We start from the raw sequence: 21,091 nt of genomic DNA, 5'->3' as shown, positions 1-21,091 counted from the left end.
ATCTCGAACGTGCATATTTAAGACCAGAATTACATTCAGAAGTAAAGTGTTCAAAGGTTCCCTATTTCTCTCTAAGACTCACTAGTGATCAAATCATTTCATTTGTTAATGGTATTAAATTGCCTTCTACTGGAACTGAGACTATTGTATAGAAGGAAAGCAATGGCTGACATGAGATTTGGAACTATAAAACCACATTTTGTCTAGATTCTTTGCTATACTTCACCTGTTTTATAAAGAAGAGGAATAAGTCTAGGACTTGACTTCTGCTATTTTGTAAAGATTATACCTTTGAAAGTATTACCAAGTTGATGAAGTGTATGCGGAGAAATTAAAATATTAAATAAAGGGAATGATTCCAATGATTCTTCAGAAAATGTAGATATAAATACATTCACATATTTTGGTATGACAATCATACCTGAGTTTATAAATGCCTTACAACAAAATCATTGTTTTTACACCCCAAACTGGGGAGGGGATGACTATGCCTTGTGAAATGAAAAAAATGAATATGTAATGTTGAAAACACTTGTGAAAGGATGACCAACAAGAAAATATCTAACTTAAAGGAAAATGTGGGTATTTGTCTCTTTCAAGAAAATTGAAGGACATGGTATGTAGAAATAGAAGCTTGCACTTGAAAGCTATCTCTGGGCAACACGTAATTTTGCAAGACAACCTCCAGGTGCCGCTGTTGGCCAAAGAGAAGAGACGCACTCTCAGTTCTGCAGGAGTCCAGCGAGTGCCATTCTGCTTTTTCCGACACAGCTCGGAATATAGTCACTGATCTTGTATACCCTCAAAACACCTAATAAGCAAGTTCTGTCCTCAAATCACAAGCCACCGATTTAAGACAAAGAAAAGAAACATTTCTCAGATAAATCTGGAAAAGAAGCTTCCTGGAGAGTCAAGAAATGTGGGGAAGAACCAGAGGAATGGAAACGATAAAAAGCCAGGTACTGTTTCTCTTCCTGCTGTCTTTGTTCTATGAAACCATCTGTGAACCGATCCGATACTCTATTCCAGAGGAGCTAGGAAAAGGCTTCCTGGTAGGGAACCTCGCCAAAGATCTAGGGCTCCCTGTACAGGAGCTACCAGCTCGTAATCTGAGAGTTAGTGCAGAGGATTATTTTCATGTCAGTGCAGAAAATGGGGATTTGTTAGTGAGTGGCAGAATAGATAGAGAGAAGATTTGTGGGAGAAAGTCTGAATGTGCATTGGAATTTGAATCAGTCACTGAAAATCCAATGAATATTTTCCATGTCATTGTTGCAATTCAAGATATTAATGACAATGCACCACATTTTGCTGCAAATGGCACTGAATTAGAAATCTGTGAGTCAGCCTTACCAGGAGTAAAATTTCCTTTGGATTCTGCACAAGATGCAGATGTAGAAGGTAACTCCCTGAAGTTATACAGCATCAGCCCCAATCAGCACTTCAGTCTTTCAACAAAGGAAAGTCCAGATGGAAGTAAATACCCAGAATTACGGCTGGAAAAAAATCTAGACAGGGAACATCAGAGTACCCATCGCTTAATCCTGACTGCTGTTGATGGTGGGGACCCACCTCTGAGTAGCACCACCCTGATCTTGATCAAAGTCACCGATGCCAATGATAATGCTCCAGTGTTCAGCCAGGACATATACAAAGTTAGACTCCAAGAAAACACACCCCCAGGAACCCTTGTCCTGAGGGTGCTAGCCACAGACCAGGATGAGGGTGTCAATGCAGAGATCACCTACACTTTTCTTAATGTCCCTGCAAGTACTAGCCTCATCTTCAGTCTAAATTCGCATACTGGTGATATCACAACCAGTGGTACCTTGGACTTTGAAGAAAGAAATGGATACTTGCTTGGTGTAGAAGCCAAGGACGGAGGGGTTCACACAGCTCACTGTAATGTTCAGATTGAAATTGTTGATGAGAATGACAATGCCCCACATGTGATATTTGTGTCCTTTTCTAACCAAATTCCAGAGGATTCAAACCCTGGGACTGTAGTAGGTCTGATTAAGGTAAAAGACAAGGATTCTGGGGAAAATGGTCTGGTCAAGTGCTATGTTCAGGAAGAAGTTCCTTTCAAGTTAGAACCCACCTCTAAGAATTATTACAAGCTCGTGATTGACAGGGCTCTAAACCGAGAACAGACCTCAAACTATAATATCACCATCACTGCTACCGACAAGGGCAAGCCACCCCTTTCCACCGAGACATCTGTCACTCTACACGTCACAGACGTCAACGACAACGCCCCCGTTTTCCAGCAGGCCTCCTACGTGGTCCACGTGGCCGAGAACAACCCTCCTGGAGCCTCCATCGCTCAGGTGAGCGCCTCCGACCCAGACCTGGGCCCCAACGGCCAGGTGTCCTACTCTATCCTAGCCAGCGACCTGGAGCCCGCCGCGCTGTCGTCCTACGTGTCCGTGAGCGCGCACAGCGGGGTGGTGTTCGCCCAGCGCGCCTTCGACCACGAGCAGCTGCGCTCCTTCCAGCTCACGCTGCAGGCGCGCGACCAGGGCTCGCCCTCGCTGCGCGCCAACGCCAGCCTGCGCGTGCTGGTGGGCGACCGCAACGACAACCCGCCCCGCGTGCTCTACCCCGCGCTGGAGCCCGACGGCTCGGCGCTCTTCGACATGGTGCCGCGCGCCGCCGAGCCCGGGTACCTGGTCACCAAGGTGGTGGCGGTGGACGCCGACTCTGGACACAACGCCTGGCTGTCCTACCACGTGCTGCAGGCCAGCGACGCCGGCCTCTTCAGCCTGGGGCTGCGCTCGGGCGAGGTGCGCTTGGCTCGCGCCTTGGGTGACAGGGATGCCACGCGCCAGCGCCTGCTGGTGGCTGTGCGCGATGGTGGACAGCCGCCGCTCTCCACCACAGCCACTCTGCACCTCATCTTCGCAGACAGCCTGCAAGAGGCTCTGCCGGACCTCCACCATGACCCTTTGCCCTCCGACCCTCAGGCAGAGCTGCAGTTTTACCTGGTGGTGGCCTTGGCCTTGATCTCCGTGCTCTTCCTCCTCGCCGTGATCCTGGCCATCGCTCTGCGCCTGCGCCACACCTCCAGTCTGGCTTCCTGGAGCTGCTTTCAGCCTGGTCTGAATGCCCAGTCCAGACCAGGGGCTCTCTCCGGCTATAATGAGGGAACCCTGCCTTATTCCTACAATGTGTGTGTCGCCTCACAGTCAGCTAAGACGGAGTTTAACTTTCTCAACGTCACCCCGGAGATGGTGGCTCCCCCTCACGACCTTCTCTGTGAAGATTCGTCTCTGGCTGTTAATGAAGATCTTAAACTCTCTTTTGATACGTCTTTTCCATCTCAGGTAAGTTTTCCCAGAGCGAATTGAACAGGATTTTTGTTTCTCAATTGTGCATGATGAATTTTGGTCGTTTTTCTGTTTCATGGGTCTAGTGGTGGTATCTAGTAGAGTAGGGTGTATTGGGTGCATGGAAACTGATGACTTGATTTTGTATTGGTCTTGCAAACTACCTAGTTGCTAATTTTGTGGCTTTGCTGTTGGCATTTGTGCATGGTTGGAAAATCTCTCTAGAGTGAGATGTATTTTCTTGGCTGTCAACGCTGAGAGCTGTGCTCTTGAGTTGATGTGTTAGACAATTTTTTCAAGTATCTTTATATCTATTCTTCCTAAATGATGATTATTTTTATCAATCATCTCTCTGTTTGGACTTTTATTGCAGTGTATTTTTAGACAGTCCAGGAACTTGAACTCAGGACCTGGCACTGTCCTAGAACACATTTTGCTCAAGGCTAATGCCCTGCTCCTGGAGCCACAGTGCCATTTCCAAGTTTTTCTGGGTTTGAAGTACCAAAGAATAGCACCAGGGTTTTGTGCATGCTAAGTGGCCACGCTGCCACTAGGCTGCACACCTGGCCTGTTGCAATGAATTTTGTTTTGCACAACCTTCCAACAACTCTACCCCTTCTTGTTTATTTGCCTTATCACATGTAGCAAGATTGTTACAATTCACATATAAATTCCTAACTTTGGATCAGTATTATTCCCATTCATGATTTCATTCAAGAATAACTTAATTCCTTCCATTCTTTTAGCATTTCTTTTTTATTTTCTAGTGGTTACTATTACAATGAGGAATGTAACAAATACTTAAAAAATTGGTCCACCACGGTGCTTTAATTCTGGGTCTGGCCACCTTCTTGAACTTTTCCGCTCAAGGCTGCCATCTGTCATTGAGCCACAGCACCATTTCCAGTTTTCTAGTGGTTAACTGGAGATAAGTGTCTCATGGCCTTAAGTACCTGGGCAGGCTTTGAACCTTAATCCTCAGATCTCAATCTCCTGGGTAGCTAGGATTACAGGCATGAGATACCATGCCCATATTTTTATTGCTTTATCATTGGTTTCTGAAAAGTGAGTCAAATCTAAAAGCACTTTGAGGGTTTTACATATGTGATAAGATTTATGAACCAAACATCTCCCAATCCCAGTAAGAAGTGAATTTGCTAAGGATTTTGAAATGTGTTTCAGTTTACTTTGTCAACAACTCCCTTTTCAGTTCGAGTTATATTATGTCCTAATTGTTAAGTAAGGAATAATTTAAAGAAATGATGGTCCAACGACTAACCACAGATTTTCTCAAATTATTCAAATATTCTATGAAAGAAGTAAGCTAGACCCAGAGAAAGTTTACCTGGTTCCCTTCACTTGTAGTAGCTATAGTATGTCTATAAATATAAATAAACACAGTGAATAGTATGTAAGCAGTTACAAAGGATTTGCAGAGGTATAAGAGACTCTATGGAGAGCTCAAAGTGTATAATTCTATTTTAGGTTTTTGATATTCATGGGGCTTGATCTCGGCCTGGGCAATGTCCCTGAGCTCTTCAGCTCAAGGCTACCACACTACCCTTGAGTCAAACCCCACTTTCCATTTTCTAGAGGTTAACTGGAGATAAGAATCTCAGGTTCTTTTGTGCCTGGCTGGCTTTGAACCTTCATCCTCAGATCTCAGCTTCCTGTGTAGCTAGAATTACAGGCATGAGCCATGGGGCCTGGCTTCAAAGTGTATAATTCTTTAGAAAGACTAAGTAATTCAAAGCCCAACACATACACCTGAGCATGAGGAAATGAGTGCTTACAAGAGAGATAAGGGGCCAAATGGAGAGGGGTAAGCAAATAAAGGAGGGAAGAAGGGAGAGAATGCAGTCAAGAATTCACTGTATATACCACAAAATTAAGAAAAGGGAAACAGTGGGTGGAAGAGAGTAAAGACAGTGAAGGGATGACAAATCAAGATGCATGGTTTTCATAAAGTGCTTTGTTAGATGGCAAAACATCAATCCATGTGCTATAAAACTAAAAACTTGAGAAGACTGGGTTGGAGGAAGAGATGGATGTGAAGGTTCAAAGGGATGGCATCGATGAAGACAAACTGTATTCACAGGCTGCACTATTGAATGGCAAATACTTTCTACATCTCCTTGAAGATAAAAAACATTTGGGGGACTGGGAGTGTGGCCTAGCAGTAGAGTGCATGCCTAGCATGTGTGAAGCCTGGTTTCTATTCCTTGGTAACACATACAGAGGTAAAGCTGAAAGTGATGCTGTGGCCCAAGTGGTAGAGTGCTAGCCATGAAAACAGCCAATGACAGTGCTCAGACATTGAGTTCATGTCCCAGGACTGGCAAAAAAGTTTATTTCAATGAAGCTTGCAGTGATAAAGCATATACAATGAATAAATATTTCCTCTAAATTGTTACTTATAAAATAAAAAGGATGCTGGAATGATTCAAGTGGCAAGGCACTTGAGCACAAGACTACTAGTTTAAACCCCAGTACCTCCAAAATAAAAATAATTTTGTAAGCACTTGCCTAGCAAGCACAAAACTCTGAGCTCAACCCTTCATAACACCAAAAAGTAAATAAAATTACAGATAAAGTTATAAATAACGGTAAAACAATACATTGGTCATGGTAAACTAAGATCACCAGATTCTTCACAGTCTGTCGATATGTTTCTGACTTCTTAATGGAATTATTTAATATCAACATTATTTAAATTCATTGCTTGGCCTTTTGCATTGTAATGCTAATATGTTCAGTAAATACTGAAAACATGTTATGGAGTTCTTACTCTGTGAACGTTGCTTTCCCAGTAGTTAAAAACACACTGTGAACAAGAGAGTCACAGGTGTCATTTGGAGCCCAGAATTTCTGGAATAATGAGTAAATTCTTCATTCAAACGTAAAATCATTTCTCAACACTATTTGAAAAGCGGTAAAGCTAACTCTTCACCACCAGGTAAGTCCTTGCAAACAATTGAAAAGCTGTTCCAGATTCCAAGGGTCACCTCAGATGAGAATTGTTGCTGCATAGGCTGTCTACACCTGAACTTCAAACTTCCAGGTCACTGTCTGTTACTCATCTCTTTCTTTCACTCTTCAATTCTAACCCTGCACTTAGCAAGCAACATAGTATACTGACAATAGATTTGGCAGCTGAATGCTGTAAAAAAAAAAAACCAACAACAACAACAACAACAAAAAAAGCAAAAACAAAACAAAACAAAAAAAACCCTTGTAAAAAGTAGGGTACATTCTTTAATCAGAAAACACCTGGTTACACCTGTGAGAAACGAACTTCCTTTATAACACGACAAACTGAGCTCAATACTTTTCAAACTAAACGACAGGAATTGTATATTTATTCTCCTTGGAAGAATAAATGCATGAGGAATGGAAACAGTGTAAACTTCATTTTCAAGAATACGTTGCAATAACGTCTTAAGACTCTGAGTGTCGCTGTTCACCACTCGAGGGGAAAGACAACCAGAAATGTAATCCGAACAGGATTTCCGCAGCCCAAAGCACTGGATGTGGGGCATTTGGAAAGCTTCCTAGCAGACCTGCGATTGCTCCAGCATTCAACCCTGAACGCATCTTTTCCGGGAAGACAAGGATCTAAGGCTCCCGGGGCCTCCTCAGAGAACATTCAAGTTCAGGCTTTTCCGCAGGGGGCTGTCATGGCGGCTTCTTATCCAACAGACTGCCACCGACTAGTTTGGATCTGCTTCGTGCTGGGAGCCCTGTGGGAAGTCCAGGCAGAACAGATCCGCTACGCTGTGCCTGAGGAGCTGGAGGAGGGCTCTGCCGTGGGCAGCATCGCCCAAGACCTGGGGCTGGAGCCCGGGAAGCTGGCGGAGCGCGGAGTCCGCATCGTCTCCAGAGGTAGGACGCAGCTCTTTGCTCTGAACCCGCTCAGTGGCAGCTTGGTTACCGCGGGCAGGATAGACCGGGAGCAGCTCTGCGACAGAGCTGCCAAGTGTGTCGCAAACTTGGAGATTCTCCTAGAAGACAAGGTGAAGATTTTGGGAATAGAAGTGGAAATAATCGATGTTAATGATAACGCGCCCAGCTTTGGAGCAGAGCAGAGGGAAATCAAAGTGGTGGAAATTGAAAGTCCTGGGACCAGATTTCCTCTCCCCGAAGCTTTTGATCCGGATGTAGGAGTGAATTCCCTGCAGGGTTACCAGCTGAGCTCCAATGCTCACTTCTCCCTGGACGTGCAAAGCGGGGCTGATGGAATCAAGTACCCAGAACTGGTCCTAGAACGAGCCCTAGACCGCGAGGAGGAGCCGGTTCACCACCTGGTTCTCACTGCCTACGATGGAGGTGATCCCATTCGCTCCAGCACGGCCAGAATTGTCGTAACTCTCGTGGACACCAACGATAATGCTCCAGAATTCACCCGAGCAGAGTACCACGTAAGTGTTCTGGAGAATTTGCCCGTGGGCACTCAGCTGCTCACTGTAAAAGCCACAGATCCAGACGAAGGGGTCAACGGGGAAGTGACATACTCCTTCCGGAAGGTAAGAGACAAAGTATCTCAGCTGTTCCGGTTGGATTCTGTCAGTGGGGACATAACAATAGTTGGCGATCTGGACTATGAGGAGTCTGGATTCTATGATATTGATGTAGAAGCCCATGATGGACCTGGTCTTCGAGCCAGAAGTAAGGTGCTAGTGACAGTTCTGGATGCAAATGACAATGCTCCAGAAGTCACCGTCACTTCACTCACCAGCTCTATCCAAGAGACCTCCCCCCCTGATACAGTAATTGCTCTTTTCAACGTGCATGACAGTGACTCGGGAGAGAACGGCCTTGTCACTTGTTCTATTCCAGACAATCTTCCATTCAGGCTTGAAAAGACCTATGGGAATTATTACCAATTATTGATCCACAGAACCCTAGACAGAGAGGAAGTGCCAGAATATGACATCGTGGTAACGGCCACTGACCAGGGAATGCCTCCACTGTCTACAGAGATCCACATTTCCTTGCAAGTGATGGACATCAATGACAACCCACCGACCTTCACTCATGCCTCCTACTCTGCCTACATTCCAGAAAACAACCCCAGAGGAGCTTCCATCCTGTGTGTGACAGCCCAAGACCCTGATAGTGGTGAGAATGCTCAGGTAACCTACTCGCTGACAGAAGGCACCATCCAGGGGGCACCTCTGTCCTCCTATATCTCCATCAACTCCAACACAGGGGTCCTGTATGCACTTCGTTCCTTTGATTATGAGCAGTTCCAAGACTTGCAGCTGCTAGTGCTAGCCAGGGACAGTGGAAACCCACCACTCGGCAGCAATGTGTCACTCAGCCTGTTTGTGCTGGACGGCAATGATAACACACCTGAGATCCTCTACCCCACCTTCCCCACAGATGGTTCCACAGGTGTAGAGCTGACGCCTCGCGCTGCAGAACCTGGATACCTGGTCACCAAGGTGGTGGCAGTGGACAAAGACTCTGGACAGAATGCCTGGCTGTCCTACCGCCTGCTCAAGGTCAGCGAGCCGGGGCTCTTCGTGGTGGGACTGCACACAGGTGAGGTGCGCACAGCGAGGACCCTGCTGGACAGAGATTCTCTCAAGCAGAGCCTGGTGGTGGCTGTGCAGGACCACGGCCAGCCCCCTCTCTCGGCCACTGTCACGCTCACCATCGTGGTGGCTGACAGCATCCCTGATGTCCTGGCAGATTTGAGCAGCATCAACACTCCCACTGACACAGATGGTTCAGACCTCACACTGTATTTGGTGGTTTCAGTGGCGGTGGTCTCCTGTGTCTTTCTTGCTTTTGTCATTGCACTGCTGGCACTTAGGCTGCGGCGCTGGCACTCAGCACGTCTGCTTCAGACAGCGCATAGTGAATTGGAAGGTTTACCCGCCTCCCACTTCGTGGGTGTGGGTGGGATGCAAGCTTTCCTGCAGACCTATTCCCACGAGGTCTCTCTCACTGCTGATTCAGGGAAGAGTCACTTGATCTTCCCACAGCCCAACTATGCTGATACACTCATCAGCCAGGAGAGCTGTGTGAAAAGTGAGCCTCTCCTGATACCTCAGGGTTTCCCCGAGTCTCCAGGAGACCCCAGCCATCTTGAGGTAAGCCAGTTCTATAATATATTTTACACCTGGAAGCATAGGACTTTGTAAGTGCCTTCAGTGGTATAAGGTATAGCCTATCAGATAATAGCATCCCTTTGTTAATATTCCATTTCTGCAATGGGATGGAACAAATGATCAATAACATTTGAAAGTTATTTGCTAATTACTAGCTTTTTTCTTTGTGGCAAGGTAATAGTGATTAAACTCTGGCCATACAAGGCAGGCACTCTACCATTAGACTACCCAACTCTGGCTCTTCTGGTTTATTATTTGTCCTTTCTAAACCAGGTCCATTTGTAGTCTTAGCTGGAATTTCTGAATTTTGTACCTTAAGACTCACTTTGTGTGTATACAAAACAAGTGTGTGTGTGTGTGTGTGTGTGTGTGTGTGTGTGATAGTTCCTGAAATCAGGGCCTCGGGCTCTTGGTTGGATTTATTGCTCAAGAAGGATGCTGTACCTCTTGAACCAAGCCTTCAGTTCTGGCTTTTGACCAGTTAATACAAATTTTGTTAACTTATCTGCTTGGCTTGATTTCACCTTTGATCCTCAGATCTCACCCGTCTTTATTTTGTAGGATTTGAAGTTTCTGGTACTACTTACTTTTTCAAATGCACTTTTCTATGTGCATTACTGAAAGGGCAGATTATAAGCGAACTGTATGAGGCCATATTTGTACCATTATTTTCCCTGAAACTAATATTGAATCTGTTGAGTGTATTTAAATGTCTTGTTTTCACACCACAATGATTCGCTTGATGTTTACTTTTCTTTCCTTACAAAAAGTATTTTCATTACACTAGGTAGTAACAAATGTGGCTAGTGAGGAAATCATTACTTCTAATTTTAAAAAAGGTATTTTCTCAATGAACTAGTACACTCCAAACATTTTTTAATCTGTCAGGGACTTGAAATCTGGGTTTGGATGTTGTCCCTGAGCTCTTCAGCTCAATGCTACTGCCATACACCTTTAGCTACAGAACCACTTCCATTTTTCTGGTGGTTAACTGGAGATAGAACTGTCATGGACTTTTTTCCCAGTCTGGCTTTGAACCATTTTCCTTAGATCTCAGCCCCCTGAGTAGCTAGGATTATAGGTTTTAGCAACAACACCCAGCTTACACAGTTTTAGTTGGTTATGGGGCTTGAACTCTGGGCCTGGGTGCTGGCCCTGAGCTCTTCAGCTCAGGGCTACCACCTATGTTTAGGCCTGGGTATTACCCTGAACTCTTCAGCTCAGGGCTACCACCCTGTCCCTTGAGCCACAGCCCTACTTCCCCTTCTCTAGTTACCAATTGGAAATAAGAGACTCCTGGTCTTCAGTTTCTGGGCTTTGAACCCCATTCCTCAGATCTCAGCCTCCTGAGTAGCTAATAATACAGGCATTAGCCACTGTGCCTATCTAGCTTAAACCTTTTTATTGTTATTATATAGGTGATATACAGAAATCATACCTTTTTATGTTCTGCGGCTTGCACTCAGTCCTGGGCACTCTTCCCTGAGCTCTTTTGCTCAAGGATACTGATCTACTACTTTGAAGCACAGAGTTACTTCCTGTTTTCCAGTGGTTGATTGGAGACAAGAGTAGCACAGACTTTCTTGCCAGTCAGGCTTTGAACTGAAATCCTCAGATATCAGACTCCTGCAATACATAGGATTGCAGGTGTGAATCACCAGCACCTGGAAAGGTTATCACTTCATAAGCCATGTAATAAGCACATTTCCTTTGTAGGGAAATGTAACCCCTTCCTTCAGTGTCTACACATTTCTTTTTTCAGACAAAGTCTTACTATTTTGAGCATGCTGCTTTCAAATTCAACATCCTCAGGCCTGAGCATCCCAGGTCCAAGATTACCGGCACACTCCACAATGCCTGACTCAAATACTTCGTTATTGTTGATAGGACAATACTGACTTCGCATGATTCCTTTTTTTGCTCCCTGTTTATTAAAAATATTTCCCATTTTATTTCACTCATATTTATACAAGATCGAAGGAGTAATTCTAATAATTTCTAAATTGTGTACTATGGCATTAACCTAGAATGCTACCTTGAATTCTAAGGTAAAGAAAAAACTTGTTGAGTCTTGTTGTTGCTGATCATCAGATAAGCTTTCTACAAAGTTTGAGTAACCTGAATGCTGGACTTCACAAGTACTTGGTAAATTGTCTTCATGCCTAACTATTGGTATCCCTACAAATTATTCTCACTTGTGTCTGTTGTATATGGCTCTGGAATGTTCAGGCAAGGGATAATATATTATGTTTATAAGTAATATGAAATATCCTACAGTAGTTCCAACAAATGGATCTTACAAATAGTTCTGTGAGTTAAGTAACATTCCACACTGTGCATAACTATACAAATTAGGAAGTTTGGGTAACTGGAGTTGTAGCAATAATAGAGGAATGTGGCTCAGTCCAATGGAAGATGGAGAGTTATAATGGCTACATGTTTTTGCCTGTAGGAGAAGTTGTGGTACAGTACAGAGTGTATGGGATTGAATTATCAGTCTTGGGATTCTTACAGCAAGAATAGACGAAAGAGGGAACAGGGTCATATCTCAAAGCCTAAAACACAGCAGTGAAGAATTTACATCACATAAGAAAATGTGGATTTCTTTTAGGAAAAATTTCTGATGATAATTGTTTGTAACTATATGATGGAATAACTATATACCAATATGAATGAGTGCCAAGCACTGGAAATGTGTGTGTGCGTCCTTAATGAAAACTTGAAGTTGCAGAGACAGATATATGAGTAGGCTTACATTTGCATAGAAGGGGATAACATAAAATCTGTCTGCTATACAAAACCTATTTTGCAAGTTTACACAAGACACCTCACACTAGTTTCTCTTAGGGTAAATGCATTACACAATAAAATCATGAGAATTAATAACTATGTGCCATATGCACCTCTTGAACGTAATACCAACATATTACCTACTTAAGAAAAACAATCGTGCATGAATGTTAAAAAGAAAACTTGGAAGCATGCAAGCCACCGGTGCAGTTTCGGGAGCAACCCTCTAGGCGTCGCTGTAGGTCAAAAGAACAGAGAGCCCTTATTCTGAGAAGCCTTTGGGAGACTCCAGGGTGGCTTCCTGCTCAGACCAACCCAGCAGAAGAGACCGGTACAAACCTCACCCAGAAAACGACCGCGGGACAGGGACCTCGGCGGGATTCTGCCATCCACGGAGGGCAATTCCTCCTACCCGCAAGGGATCAGAGCAGAGCTGCCGCGGAAGAAGACAGAGGATGCTGCCGAGCGCGGGCAGGGGCCGCTGGGCACCATGGCTGCAGGTACCGCTGCTCTTCCTTCTGTCTTTGTTCTGCCGGGCTCTCCCGGACCAGATCCGCTACTCCATTCCCGAGGAGCTGGCCAGGAACTCGGTGGTGGGAAACCTCGCCAAAGACCTGGAGCTCCGTGAGGACTTTGCGTCCCAGAAGCTGCGAGTTAGTGCTGAGAAGGAATATTTCACTGTCAGCCCAGAGAGCGGGGATTTACTTGTGAGCCACAGAATAGACAGAGAGCAGATTTGTGGGAAGCAGCTTCTGTGTGTTCTGGAGTTCGATGCAATCGCTGAAAACCCATTAAATATTTTCCACATAGCAGTAACCATTCAAGACATAAATGACAATGCTCCAGTATTCAAACAGAGTAAGAGTGACTTAAAAATTGGAGAATCCACCAAGCCAGGTAAAGCATTTCCGATGGATCCAGCGGTGGATTCAGACTCTGGCTCTAACGCGCTGCAGAGATACCGCCTTAATGACAATGAGTACTTTGATGTGGCAGAAAAGGAGACTCCAGATGGGCCTAAATACCCTGAGTTGATTCTGAAGCAGTCCTTGGACAGAGAAAAGCGTGATTTTCACCAGTTGGTCCTCACAGCTATGGATGGAGGAGACCCACCTCAAACTGGCACCATCCAGATTCGAATTCAAGTCACAGATGCCAATGACAACCCTCCAGTATTCGACCAAGATGTGTACAAGGTCACCTTGAGGGAGAATGTGCCCCCAGGTTTCCAGGTGGTTCAAGTGAGAGCCACCGACAAGGATGAGGGCATCAATGCAGAAATCACCTACTCCTTTCAGAATGTGGATGAACAAGTGGAACGCTTTTTCGATTTAGATAAAAGAACGGGAGAAATCAAGACGAAGGATAACCTGGATTTTGAAATTGCTCATTCGTACTCTATAGGTATAGAAGCCAAAGATCCTGGAGATCTAGCATCTCATTGCAGAATCCAAGTCGACATTCTGGATGAAAACGATTGTGCACCTGAAGTGATTGTGACTTCAGTGTTTAGTCCTCTACCAGAAGATTCCCCACCAGGAACAGTAGTGGCCTTGATAAAGACGAGAGACAGAGACTCTGGAGAAAACGGAGAAGTGAATTGCCGTGTCTTGGGAAATGCACAATTTATACTGAAACCTTCCTCGAACAACTATTACAAGCTAATGACAGAGCGGCCTATAGACCGGGAGGAGATGCCGGAATACAACATCACCATTGCAGCCACCGACAGGGGCAAGCCACCCCTCTCCTCCAGCATAACCTTCACCCTGCACGTGTCCGACGTCAACGACAACGCCCCCGTTTTCCAGCAGGCCTCCTACGTGGTCCACGTGGCCGAGAACAACCCTCCTGGAGCCTCCATCGCTCAGGTGAGCGCCTCGGACCCAGACCTGGGCCCCAACGGCCAGGTGTCCTACTCCATCCTAGCCAGCGACCTGGAGCCCGCCGCGCTGTCGTCCTACGTGTCCGTGAGCGCGCACAGCGGGGTGGTGTTCGCCCAGCGCGCCTTCGACCACGAGCAGCTGCGCTCCTTCCAGCTCACGCTGCAGGCGCGCGACCAGGGCTCGCCCTCGCTGCGCGCCAACGCCAGCCTGCGCGTGCTGGTGGGCGACCGCAACGACAACCCGCCCCGCGTGCTCTACCCCGCGCTGGAGCCCGACGGCTCGGCGCTCTTCGACATGGTCCCGCGCGCCGCCGAGCCCGGATACCTGGTCACCAAGGTGGTGGCGGTGGACGCCGACTCTGGACACAACGCCTGGCTGTCCTACCACGTGCTGCAGGCCAGCGACGCCGGCCTCTTCAGCCTGGGGCTGCGCTCGGGCGAGGTGCGCTTGGCTCGCGCCTTGGGTGACAGGGATGCCACGCGCCAGCGCCTGCTGGTGGCTGTGCGCGATGGTGGACAGCCGCCGCTCTCCACCACAGCCACTCTGCACCTCATCTTCGCAGACAGCCTGCAGGAGGCTCTGCCGGACCTCCACCATGACCCTTTGCCCTCCGACCCTCAGGCAGAGCTGCAGTTTTACCTGGTGGTGGCCTTGGCCTTGATCTCCGTGCTCTTCCTCCTCGCCGTGATCCTGGCCATCGCTCTGCGCCTGCGCCACACCTCCAGTCTGGCTTCCTGGAGCTGCTTTCAGCCTGGTCTGAATGCCCAGTCCAGACCAGGGGCTCTCTCCGGCTATAATGAGGGAACCCTGCCTTATTCCTACAATGTGTGTGTCGCCTCACAGTCAGCTAAGACGGAGTTTAACTTTCTCAACGTCACCCCGGAGATGGTGGCTCCCCCTCACGACCTTCTCTGTGAAGATTCGTCTCTGGCTGTTAATGAAGATCTTAAACTCTCTTTTGATACGTCTTTTCCATCTCAGGTAAGTTTTCCCAGAACGAATTGAACAGGATTTTTGTTTCTCAATTGTGCATGATGAATTTTGGTCGTTTTTTCTGTTTCATGGGTCTAGTGGTGGTATCTAGTAGAGTAGGGTGTATTGGGTGCATGGAAACTGATGACTTGATTTTGTATTCGTCTTGCAAACTACCGAGTTGCTAATTTTGTGGCTTTGCTGTTGGCATTTGTGCATGGTTGGAAAATCTCTCTAGAGTGAGATGTATTTTCTTGGCTTTCAACGCAGAGAGCTGTGCTCTTGAGTTGATGTGTTAAGACACTTTTTTCAAGTAACTTTATATGTATCCTTTCTAAGTGTATTCACAGTTTTTGTGCACAAGTTCAAGCTTATGATTATTTTCATCCAGTAATCTCTGCTTGGAACAATTTTTGTTGCAATGAATTTTGGTCAGTCCTGAGGCTTGAACTCAGCACCTAGGTACTGTCCTCGGACACTTTTTGCTCAAGGTTGCTATTCTTACACTGGAGCCACTGTGCCAGTTACACCTTTTTCTGTGTTTGTGGTGCCAAGGAATCGAACCAGGCTTTCATGTATGCTAGATGAGCATGCTACCACCAGGTTACTTTCCTGAACTGTGGCAATGCTTAACACAACCTTTCAATAACTGTACCCCTTCTCATTTATTTGCCTTATCACATGTAGCAGAGATTGTCACAACTTACTGTAAATTACTAATTTTGGATCAATATTATTTCCACTCATAACTTCAATAGTATCTGTAATCTTTCTTTCATCACATATTTTTGTTTCTTCTAGAGGTTACTAATACAATAAGGAAGGTAACAAATATGTAACATGTTAAATTCCATAGTTTTATTGCTTTAGCATTGGTTTCTTAAAAATGAATCAAATCTAGAAGCACTTTCAGAGTTTATATCTGTAATGATTTATGTACAAAACATCTCCCAATTCCAGTAAGAAGTGAATCTTCTAAGGATGTGAAAAGTGCTTCTGTTTACATCCTCAACATTTCCTTTAGTTTGAGTTACTTTCTACACTTATTTTTAATTGAGGAATAATTTACAGAACTGATAGTCCACTGATTTACCTCAAATTTTCTCAAGTTATTCAAATTTGCTATGAATGAAGTAAGCTAGACACAGAGAAACAAAGGTTACATGGTTTCTTTCATTTGTGGTAGCTTAGAATATGTCTGTATATCTAAATAAACACAGTGGGTAGTATGCAAGCAGTTACAAGTGATTAATGGAGGTATAACAGACTCTGTAGTGAATATAAATCTTTACAAAAACTAAATAAGTCAAAGCCCAGCACCTATGCATAAACATGAGGAAATGTGTACTTGCAAGAGGGATGTGGGGCCAAATGGACAGGGAAGAAGGGAGAGAATGCACTCAAGAATTCATTGTATATACCATAAAATGAAGAAAGTAAGGGAAACAGTGGGTGGAAGGGAGTGAAGACAGTAAAGGGATGACAGATCAAGATGCATGGTTTTCATAAATGTTTTGCTGGATGGCAAAAATCAATACATATCAGATACAATTGATAATTTGAGGGGAGGGCTGGGTTGGAGGGAGGGATGTGTGAGAATGTTCAAAGGGGTGGCATCGATGAAGACAAACTGTATTCACAGGCATTGTTGAATGACAACTTCTTTGTACAACTACTTTAAGATAAAAACATTTGGGGGGGCTGTGAGTGTGGCCAATTGCAATAGTGCTTGCATAACATGTATGAAGCCCTGAGTTTAATTCCTTGGTAACACATATGGAGAAAAAACTGAAAGTGATGCTGTGGTGCAAGTGGTTGAGTGCTAGCTTTAAGGAGTCCTCGGACTGTGCTCAGACACTGAGTTCATGTTCCAGGACAGGCAAAGAGGATTATTTCAATGAAGCTTGCAGTGATAATGCGTACACAACTAAAAATATTTCCTCTAAATTATTACTTCTACAATAAAAAGGATGCTGGAATGATTCAAGTGGCAGGGCACTTGAGCACAAGACTACTAGTTTAAACCTCATTACCTCCATAATAATAATAATTTTGTAAAGCTCTTGCCTAGCACCAAAACTCTGAGTTCAAACCCTCATAACACCAAAAAGTAAATAAAATTACAGTCAAATTTAGAAATAGTGATAAATCAGTACATTGGTCGTGGTAAACTAAGATGACTGCATTCTTTAGAGTGTGGTGGTGTGTTTCTGTCTTCTTAATCTTATTATTTAATATCAACATCCTTTAGGAATTTCCTGGATCTTTGCATTGCATTGTTAGTAGGTTCAGTAAATATTGAAAACATATTATGGAGTTCTACCTCTGGGAAAGGTACTGTTCTAGCAGTTACAGACACACTGTGAACAAGAGAGTCACAAGCATCATTCTGAGCCTTGAATTTCAGATGTACAAAGAGAAATATATGCTCTCAAACTTAAAATCTTTTCTCAACACTATTTGCACATCGATTAAGCTAAGTCTTCAGCACCAGGTAATTCCTTGCAAACAACTGAAAAGCTATACCAGATTCCTAAGGTCACCTCTGATGAGATGAGTTTTTACATAGGTTGATTAATCTGAACTTCCAACATTCAGGTAACTGTCTGTCACTCATCTCTTTCTTTCACTCTTCAATTCTAACCCTGTCTCTTCTTCGCAAGCAACATAGTATACTGACCATAGGTTTGGGGGCTGAGTGATGTAAAAACTTCTGAAAAGTAGGCTACATTCTTTAATCAAAAACGCTCTATTACACCTGTGAGAAGGCAACTTATTACATGGCAAGTTGGGCTCAATACTTCTCAAACTAAACAACAGGAATTGTATATTTATTCTCCTTGGAAGAATAAATGCATGAGGAATGGAAACAGTGTAAACTTCATTTTCAAGAATACGTTGCAATAACGTCTTAGAACTCTGAGTGTCGCTGTTCACCACTCGAGGGGAAAGACAACCAGAAATGTAATCCGAACAGGATTTCCGCAGCCCAAAGCACTGGAAGTGGGGCATTTGGAAAGCTTCCTAGCAGACCTGCGATTGCTCCAGCATTCAACCCTGAACGCATCTTTTCCGGGAAGACAAGGATCTAAGGCTCCCGGGGCCTCCTCAGAGAACATTCAAGTTCAGGCTTTTCCGCAGGGGGCTGTCATGGCGGCTTCTTATCCAACAGACTGCCACCGACTAGTTTGGATCTGCTTCGTGCTGGGAGCCCTGTGGGAAGTCCAGGCAGAACAGATCCGCTACGCTGTGCCTGAGGAGCTGGAGGAGGGCTCTGCCGTGGGCAGCATCGCCCAAGACCTGGGGCTGGAGCCCGGGAAGCTGGCGGAGCGCGGAGTCCGCATCGTCTCCAGAGGTAGGACGCAGCTCTTTGCTCTGAACCCGCTCAGTGGCAGCTTGGTTACCGCGGGCAGGATAGACCGGGAGCAGCTCTGCGACAGAGCTGCCAAGTGTGTCGCAAACTTGGAGATTCTCCTAGAAGACAAGGTGAAGATTTTGGGAATAGAAGTGGAAATAATCGATGTTAATGATAACGCGCCCAGCTTTGGAGCAGAGCAGAGGGAAATCAAAGTGGCTGAAAGTGAAAATCCTGGGACCAGATTTCCTCTCCCTGAAGCTTTTGATCCGGATGTAGGAGTGAATTCCCTGCAGGGTTACCAGCTGAGCTCCAATGCTCACTTCTCCCTGGACGTGCAAGGCGGAGCTGATGGAATCAAGTACCCAGAACTGGTCCTAGAACGAGCCCTAGACCGCGAGGAGGAGCCGGTTCACCACCTGGTTCTCACTGCCTACGATGGAGGTGATCCCATTCGCTCCAGCACGGCCAGAATTGTCGTAACTCTCGTGGACACCAACGACAATGCTCCAGAATTCACCCGAGCAGAGTACCACGTAAGTGTTCTGGAGAATTTGCCCGTGGGCACTCAGCTGCTCACTGTAAAAGCCACAGATCCAGACGAAGGGGTCAACGGGGAAGTGACATACTCCTTCCGGAAGGTAAGAGACAAAGTATCTCAGCTGTTCCAGTTGGATTCTGTCAGTGGGGACATAACAATAGTTGGCGATCTGGACTATGAGGAGTCTGGATTCTATGATATTGATGTAGAAGCCCATGATGGACCTGGTCTTCGAGCCAGAAGTAAGGTGCTAGTGACAGTTCTGGATGCAAATGACAATGCTCCAGAAGTCACCGTCACCTCACTCACCAGCTCTATCCAAGAGACCTCCCCCCCTGATACAGTAATTGCTCTTTTCAACGTGCATGACAGTGACTCGGGAGAGAACGGCCTTGTCACTTGTTCTATTCCAGACAATCTTCCATTCAGGCTTGAAAAGACCTATGGGAATTATTACCAATTGTTGATCCACAGAACCCTAGACAGAGAGGAAGTCCCAGAATATGACATCGTGGTAACGGCCACTGACCAGGGAATGCCTCCACTGTCTACAGAGATCCACATTTCCTTGCAAGTGATGGACATCAATGACAACCCACCGACCTTCACTCATGCCTCCTACTCTGCCTACATTCCAGAAAACAACCCCAGAGGAGCTTCCATCCTGTGTGTGACAGCCCAAGACCCTGATAGTGGTGAGAATGCTCAGGTAACCTACTCGCTGACAGAAGGCACCATCCAGGGGGCACCTCTGTCCTCCTATATCTCCATCAACTCCAACACAGGGGTCCTGTATGCACTTCGTTCCTTTGATTATGAGCAGTTCCAAGACTTGCAGCTGCTAGTGCTAGCCAGGGACAGTGGAAACCCACCACTCGGCAGCAATGTGTCACTCAGCCTGTTTGTGCTGGACGGCAATGATAACACACCTGAGATCCTCTACCCCACCTTCCCCACAGATGGTTCCACAGGTGTAGAGCTGACGCCTCGCGCTGCAGAACCTGGATACCTGGTCACCAAGGTGGTGGCAGTGGACAAAGACTCTGGACAGAATGCCTGGCTGTCCTACCGCCTGCTCAAGGCCAGCGAGCCGGGGCTCTTCGTGGTGGGACTGCACACAGGTGAGGTGCGCACAGCGAGGACCCTGCTGGACAGAGATGCTCTCAAGCAGAGCCTGGTGGTGGCTGTGCAGGACCATGGCCAGCCCCCTCTCTCGGCCACTGTCACGCTCACCATCGTGGTGGCTGACAGCATCCCTGATGTCCTGGCAGATTTGAGCAGCATCAACACTCCCACTGACACAGATGGTTCAGACCTCACACTGTATTTGGTGGTTGCAGTGGCGGTGGTCTCCTGTGTCTTTCTTGCTTTTGTCATTGTACTGCTGGCACTTAGGCTGCGGCGCTGGCACTCAGCACGTCTGCTTCAGACAGCGCATAGTGAATTGGAAGGTTTACCCGCCTCCCACTTTGTGGGTGTGGGTGGGATGCAAGCTTTCCTGCAGACCTATTCCCACGAGGTCTCTCTCACTGCTGATTCAGGGAAGAGTCACTTGATCTTCCCACAGCCCAACTATGCGGATACACTCATCAGCCAGGAGAGCTGTGTGAAAAGTGAGCCTCTCCTGATACCTCAGGGTTTCCCCGAGTCTCCAGGAGACCCCAGCCATCTTGAGGTAAGCCAGTTCTATAATATATTTTACACCTGGAAGCATAGGACTTTGTAAGTGCCTTCATTTGTATAAGATATCGCCTATCAGATAATAGCATCCCTTGTTAGCATTCCATTTCTGCAATGGGATGGAACAAATGATGAATAACATTTACAATGGAAAGTTATTTGCTAATTACTAATTTTTTTCTTCATGGTGAGGTGATAGTGATTAAACTTTGGCCATTCTAGGTAGGCACTCTACAATTGGGCTCACAAATCCTGGCTCTTCTTGGTCATTATTTACCCTTTCTAGTCCCATCCACTTGTAATTTTTGTCGGAGTTTCTGAATATTATACCTTTAATATTCTCACATTTTGTGTATACAAAAAGAATTTGCATTTGTGTGTGTGTGTGCGTGTGTGTGTGCGTGTGTGTGTGTGTATTGGGG

The 21,091-nt window shown here is 45.8% G+C and overlaps 1 protein-coding gene and 1 pseudogene across 6 annotated transcripts in view; both read left to right on the top strand.

The window, feature by feature from the left end:
- The window catches only part of LOC150063974 (protocadherin gamma-C4), a 186,176-nt gene that overhangs the window by 17,685 nt on the left and 147,400 nt on the right, over nt 1–21,091 (top strand). The window contains exon 1 of one of the 6 annotated variants that reach the window (XM_090331357.1): nt 781–3,326. The exons of 3 other annotated variants lie outside the window; for them this stretch is intronic. In XM_090331357.1, the coding sequence (XP_090187483.1) occupies nt 918–3,326 (2,409 nt within the window). In that variant the 5' untranslated portion in view covers nt 781–917. Of the gene's footprint in view, nt 1–780; nt 3,327–12,544; nt 15,103–18,149; nt 20,665–21,091 lie in introns of those variants that run through there. 2 more of the 6 variants (XM_090331355.1, XM_090331347.1) reach the window with 2 other exon arrangements.
- LOC150063978 (protocadherin gamma-A4 pseudogene) lies at nt 6,837–12,017 on the top strand (annotated as a pseudogene).

This window comes from Megascapheus bottae, chromosome 4 (assembly GCF_031878675.1).
Source record: "Megascapheus bottae isolate mThoBot1 chromosome 4, mThoBot2.hap1, whole genome shotgun sequence".
In the NCBI taxonomy this organism is placed as follows: Eukaryota; Metazoa; Chordata; class Mammalia; order Rodentia; family Geomyidae; genus Megascapheus; species Megascapheus bottae.
Note: the sequence above shows the minus strand (reverse complement) of the source record. Positions and strands in the feature narration are given on the sequence as shown.